The 6,754-nt window shown below is 43.2% G+C and overlaps 1 protein-coding gene across 1 annotated transcript in view; it reads right to left on the bottom strand.

Moving 5' to 3' along the window:
* Window positions 1-6,457, bottom strand: part of LOC145407860 (hatching enzyme 1.2-like) — a 32,707-nt gene extending 26,250 nt beyond the window's left edge. The window contains exons 1-2 of the mRNA XM_080278714.1: window positions 6,374-6,457; window positions 6,026-6,071 (exon numbers count right to left, since the gene is read on the bottom strand). Coding sequence (XP_080134840.1) covers window positions 6,026-6,071; window positions 6,374-6,433 — 106 coding nt within the window. The 5' untranslated portion in view covers window positions 6,434-6,457. The remainder of the gene's footprint in view (window positions 1-6,025; window positions 6,072-6,373) is intronic.
* Window positions 6,458-6,754: the final 297 nt, after the last annotated feature.

Below are 6,754 nucleotides of genomic sequence, written 5' to 3' on the forward strand. Positions count from 1 at the left end.
CACACACACACACACACACACACACACATTTTGAGAGAAGCTTATGATAAAATACTTAAAGATGGCCGCACACAGGTTAATCTAAAGTGTTGCCTGTATCTCTTGGCCAACACCTTTGGTTCATCACACCAAGATTGATAATTATACAGTAGTACTACTACTATTAGTACTAGTAGTAGTAGTCGTAGTAATAGTGAAGGTGGTATTAGTAGTAGTAGTACTGGTAAAAGTAGTAGTAGGTTCCCTAACCCTGCTCAGGTAAATTGTCGGTCCGTGTTGCAAAGCAGGTAGACGTGGGTCCCTCAGACTCCAAAATATAAATATTCGGGAAAAATGTTAATGTTTCTTTTATTCCCATACTGTAAATAAATTTTGGCTTTCTATAAGAAAAAAAAAATCTGAATGGTTGCTGGAGTGGTGCCAAAGCTTGGTATAGGATGGTGCTTCATGGTGTGAAGAGGGGCTGCCAGACACTGCATTCATATCTGCAGTCAGGGAGAACACAATATCTCACACACCTCAGGCAGACGTGGGTCTCACATACCTAACTTACACTCACATACCCTTATACTGCGGAAACGGAGAGAGAGCTTGAAGTAGCTCCCTCACCCCTTCCATTGATACACAAAGTTAGGAAGCTACTGAGAAGAACAGGGCTCCCGGGTACTTAGAAGTTAATGAACTAGAAGATGAAAAGGGGGGGGTCTCTCAGACCCTGAGCAGGGCTAGGATCATGTGAAGCGTGAACCCACTAGTAGTAGTAGTAGTAGTAATAGTAGAGTAGTATCCGTAGGATCATCTGAAGCGTGAACCTAGTGGACTGCAGGCTTAAGTTGAACTCCTCCTGTATTCCACCATTCTCCTCTGTGGGGATAGGGAGGGAACTGAAGGACGTTTGTATAACCGGGCAGTGGAACCACCCACTGTCAGCCATGCCACCATATGAAGGCTTCCCTTTCCAGCACCGTAGTTTGCATTGCATGTACAGACTCTACGTTTTATTGGCCATTATTTTTATTTCTCCCACACAGCCATGATAGAGAATATCCCCAGGTGACAAACTTTACTTACACTGTTTTTACTCTACCTTGGCCTAGATTTCCGTCATTTGGCAGCTTATTTCTCGTGGCTCAGAAGCAGAAAAAAACGATGCTAGGGCTATATATATATTTTAGTGCCAGTCTCTTGTGTCAGTTCAGAATTCAAGTTGGAAGATGGCAAGTTTACTTGTAGGCCAAGTTAGAGTTAAAACAGTATACCTGGCTGAGAAAGGTGTCTGAATCCCCATTATTTTGAAAAATGGTGTGGGTAACACTTCAAAAATATGTCTGGATCCGCCGAGAAATCATGAACCTCAGTCAGTCCCGTAAAATACAGTTAGGTAAGAACACTATATTCTCACACACACACACACACACACACACACACACACACACACACACACACACACACACACACACACACACACACACACACACACATTACCCCCCCTCCCTCTCTCTCTCGTTCCTCCTACACACTTCCTCCCTCGCCATCACTAATAAGCCAGGAACACAGTTAATACATCATGAAACATGATATATAACACTTTCTGGCACACTTTTTGGCAACACCTCAGTACAATAACTATTTCTTCGGTTATATCATTCTTACACCACCAGACGACGATTTTATTTATTTATTTTGGAGAGCTAAAGGTTTAATGAGGAATATGTTTAATTCCATAAATTACTCCTAAGCTGAATAAAATCGTCTGGGCGTGATAAGAATACTTTTTAAGATTTCATCGGAATAGTCTTCCCCATTCTAGCTTATATACGTACGTTCTCTCTGTCTGTCTGTCTGTCTCTCTCTTTTTCCGTGTGCGTCTGTTCCTCTCACCCCATCTGTTTGTTGCCAGCCTGTTGATAGCCTGACTGTCAGTCTGTTATCTCCTCCGCGAAATACTCAATACCGGTATCTCTTCTTTCCTCTTAAATATAGTGATTGTCTTATACTTTTATCTTTTCATTAATCCAAATTATTTTAGCTCTCTTGTCTCCTTCCACGTAATATCTAATATAATTCTTCCATTTCCCCCAGTGCACTCCTAAGACCGGTTTAGACCGGTCTTATTGCTGTTCAGGCGAAACTGTTAGACCTGTACAGACTGGTCGAAAGCAGTCATGTCCCAGAAGCCAGCCTAGGCCAGACCGGTCTGCGCACAAACGTATGGAGGTCAGCATCAGCCAAGAAGGAGGCCAGGAGCGTCCGTGCCAGGGTGTAAACATCGATGGTCAACAGTGGCAGACTTGGGAATAAGGTTCGTTTTAAATTAAATTTTTAACGCTAGTAGAAGCCCGTGATCATCCAAGAAGGAAACCAAGTAAATCTCACCATGAAGTAGAGGCTTTATATTACTTTAGATCGCACGAAATAAGATTATTAAAGCATTAATGACCGAAATAAAATTCGAGGGGAAGCAGTAGGATAACTCAAAATTTGTCGAAAGAATAGACTCGGTCATCTTCAACTTCTGTATTCTGTGAACCTTTAAGGCAGGTTTCAGCCCAAACTGTTTGGGAATTCAGCAAAGAATCTTTTATTTCTTACTGTAGTGACATTCTTCTAGGCCACTTCCAATCACTCTTGCAGCCAATAGGAGGATCGGACAGGATCGGACCAACTTATAGCTTGTTCTCGCGACCACTAATGAGTCCACACCGGTCTAAACCGCTCCAAAGCGGTGCGCGAAAACAGGGCTTTTAAGTACACATTAAATGATTTTTCAGAAGTTTGTTAGCTTCTAGGTCGTCCATTAGGCAGAAGAAATTTTAACCCTAAGCAAATAATCGCCACAACACACAAACACTTAAGTATATACTCAGCGAACCACAATACATGACAAAATTACATAATATTCAATGCACATCTCGTACACACATAATTCCTGCCACAGAAAAGTAAGCTGTACATCTCCAGTAACACCAATCGTATCGTCGGAGGCCAGGAGACCCTGTAACACTTTTTAATTAGTGTTTTATTTTACAAATTACACCTTATCACTCTCTTATGTTAATTGTCTCTCTGCAATGGGTAAAGACTTCACAGACACAGAAATATTAAAGTACCACATGCAAAAATATACTGGTAAAGAAGAGGTGCTTGGAAACCTGTTAAGTTGACAAGAACACGGCCTCAAGACAGTCAGATCTATAATTCACGAACAGGCATATGATTAAACCCTTGTCGTAACTGTGGTGTATTTTCGTAGGAAGGACAAAGAGTGTTCAGAATATTTCCATGTCTTGACCTTCTTGCAGTGGTGTAGCGTGCAGGTTGCCAGTGCCTGGGACAAGGCAAGTACTGCGCCCCCTAACCCGCGGACCATTAGCACTCCCTGAGTTCCTTACCCCCCAAGCACATGTATTGAATTTTAAAATACTTTCTGTCTTCTTAGTATACTTGGAAAAGTATATGGTAGGATACTTATTGACAGAGTTAGGAAAATAACAGAGGAATTGGTTGGTGAGGAACAGGGAGGTTTTAGGAAGGGAAGAGGCTGTGTAGATGAGATATGCATTCTTAGATCTTTAATGGAAAAGTTTCTAGAGATGGAAAAAAAGTTGTATACGGCCTTCATGTATTTGGAGAAGGCATATGACAGGGTGGATAGACAAGGATTGTGGAAAGTATTAAGAATATAGCGAGTAGATGGGAAGTTGCTAAAGACCGTGAAGAGTATGTATGAGGGAGCTAAGGCTGCAGTGCATGTGGATAGTGAACTGAGTGAATTCTTCTATTTGAAGGTTGGATTGAAGCAAGGATGTGTCATGTCTCCGTGGTTGTTCAATTTGTATATGGATGGGGTTATAAGAGATACAAGGTAGGGCAGTGGATGTTGGAGCGGCCGTAGTGGGAGAGGGCAGAGTTTGGAAACTCCCTGCACTATTGTTTGCAGATGATACTGTGTTTTTAAGTGAAGACGAAGGGGAGCTGCAAGGCTTGGTGGATGAGTTTGGGAGAGTGTGTAAGAGATGGAATCTAAAGGTGAATGTAGGGAAGAGTAAAGTTATGGTCTTCGAGAGAAGTGAAGTCAGTGATGTTGGATTGAAACTAGGATGTGTCATGTCTCTATGGTTGTTCAGTCTGTATATGGATGGGGTTATAAAAGAGATTCAAAGTTGGGCAGTGGATGTTGGAGCGACCCTAGTGAGAGAGAGCAGTGTTTGGAAACTCCCAGTACTGTCGTTTGCAGATGATACTGCGTTGTTAACTGAAGACGAAGGGGAGCTGCAAGGCTTGGTGGATGCGTTCGGGAGTGTGTGTAAGAAACGGAATCTAAAGGTGAATGTAGGGAAGAATAAAGTTATGGTCTTCGAGAGAAGTGAAGTCAGTGAATGTGCACTGAGGCTGGATGAGGAGGAAATGGAAAATGTGAGTGCGTTTAAGTACTGTTCTTGGTAGTGTGATGCGTAAAGATGGAAGTTTAGAGGGTGAAGTGGGTGCAACAGGGAAGAAAGGTTGCTGGTTCCTTGAAAGCAGTGTTAAGAATCAGGGAAGTGAGCATGGAAGTGAACATGCTTGTGGAGTCACATGGAAAGACAGACTGACAAATGAGGAAGTGAAGGAGCGTTGTTGTGTGGATGTCGATGTCATAGGAAGCGTTAGGAGAAACACACTGAGGTGGTTTGGACCAAGGCCTTGGTTTGTACATGTGGAGAGGATGGAGAACGAAAGACTGACGAGGAGAGTGTATGTGAGTGAGGTGGAGGGGGGGAGAGGGATGAGATGGAGGGATGGAGTGGTGAGGTATATGAGAGAGGGGTGTGTGAAATAGGAGCAGGGCAATGAAATGGCGGGGGACAGGGCGACATGGAGGCGGGTTGTTTGTGGCCACCCCTTACGGGAATAAGGCGTCTGGCAATATATATATATATATATATATATATAGAGAGAGAGAGAGAGAGAGAGAGTAAAACAGAAGAACGAAGGATAAGAAATGACTACAGCGTCAGCATAACAATTATCACAGAAAAAAAAAAAAAAAAAACGACACGCCAGAACAACAAAATCCAGCCAACGATCGCACTCTTATGGGCACCCGCACACACGAGCTACAGCATCAAGTTTGAACTCTGTGTTGAAGGTGGAACACTAAATTGGCGGCAACATGACTTGGCGACCGTATTCCGAGATTTCGACAGAACTTAGTTTACCGATCGGATTATCGCCACATGCACAAATAACGGAGGCCACAGCATGTTACATAAATACAACGTGTAACACGAGTTTCTGCAAATATTTGTAGAGGTGAAAGAACATGTCATTCTGAGTAGAAACTCTTCTGTACACATATGCTTTTTAAGGATTACTTTAGGCGTGAGGTGGATGTTAAAATTACGCGACGTATCGATCACATCACGGGGACGAGGCAGGTAAGGGGAGAGGAGTGAGGCTATCTAGGCGCCCCTGCAACTCTGTGAAATTATTTTTTAGATTTATGATTTTCATGCAAGATATGGAACATTACAGTACCGATATCTTCAAACAGGAAATCACGCTATTAGGCATTATGTAATTCACCGATAAGGATTACATGAGGACAGTATGGCTGTAATTAGCGCGAAAAATAATGTAAAATGTTACGTGGTAACGTTTATTTGCCCCGTCAAATTGAAAAACTTTGTAGAATGTTCGAACATTGGGAGATTTGCTGTATGAGAGTGAGGTCGCACTATTTTTTATCAATAATGATAATAATAATTATTATTATTTTTAATTTTGCGCCCCTAAGAATTTTGCGCCCGGGGCAACCACCCCTGTGGCCCCGCCCACGCTACTTGCACAAAACGGATCCTAGTTACGAGAGAAGTACAAAATCGATGTTATATCGTTTTGCAGGCAGAGCCAAGGCCTTTAGGCCTTGGGTAGAGCAAGAAAGTAAGAGCGTAGAATCTTCACGCGTCTCTTCTTCCTGCAAAACAAATCCAAGCTACGACAGGGGTCATAAGTTTGTGTATCCCTCCCCAGGTCAGATACTCACGTGATCTCTCGTCGATGACTGGTGTTTGAGGGCTGCGAGAGGCGGTCTGTGGAGGTCAAAGGGGACAAATTAGTGACATGGGCGTACGAATAATAGGAATTGGATCTGGGGGGACTACAGTCTCCCCCAGATAGCAGAGGATAATTTGAAGATTTGAGCTTCGTCAGCAATGATTGAGGCCATGTAGTGGGTGTGTTTGAGTAGGCAGGTTCATTAGGCAAAAAATTAAAATAACTGATGGACCTCTTTTTCCAGTACTATGACACGAAAATTGTTCGGAGTGAAGTAGCTAATTCTACTTCATGCACAAGACTTACCGAATAATATTAAGTGTGAAAATGAACTTACCAATGCCAAGCCACAGACGAGTAGGAGGATCATCACTGCTGCTGCGATTTTGACGTTCATGTTGATGGTAAGGTAGACGGTACAAAGAAAATGGCACAAAGGCGGCAGCAGGACAGACGACACAAAGGAAATCACAGGTCAGATGACACAAGGGATATGGTAGAGTAGATGGCAGAAGGGAGGAGGCAGGAAAGATCGCAGTGGTGATGGCGGAGATGAGATAGCACAGAGGCTGCGGAATGGATGTGTGTCCTGGAGTGGCTTGCCTCACACTGCCACACTTTATCTGCCTGCCTACCTCACCTCACCTGCATTACCCTCTATCGCCTCAACACTCCCCCACTCTCTGACCTCACCACACGTTTCCTCTCCCACATATTT

This window comes from Coenobita brevimanus, chromosome 74, assembly GCF_032717465.1.
Source record: "Coenobita brevimanus isolate Jiangsu-jjx chromosome 74, ASM3271746v2, whole genome shotgun sequence".
NCBI classification, from domain to species: Eukaryota; Metazoa; Arthropoda; class Malacostraca; order Decapoda; family Coenobitidae; genus Coenobita; species Coenobita brevimanus.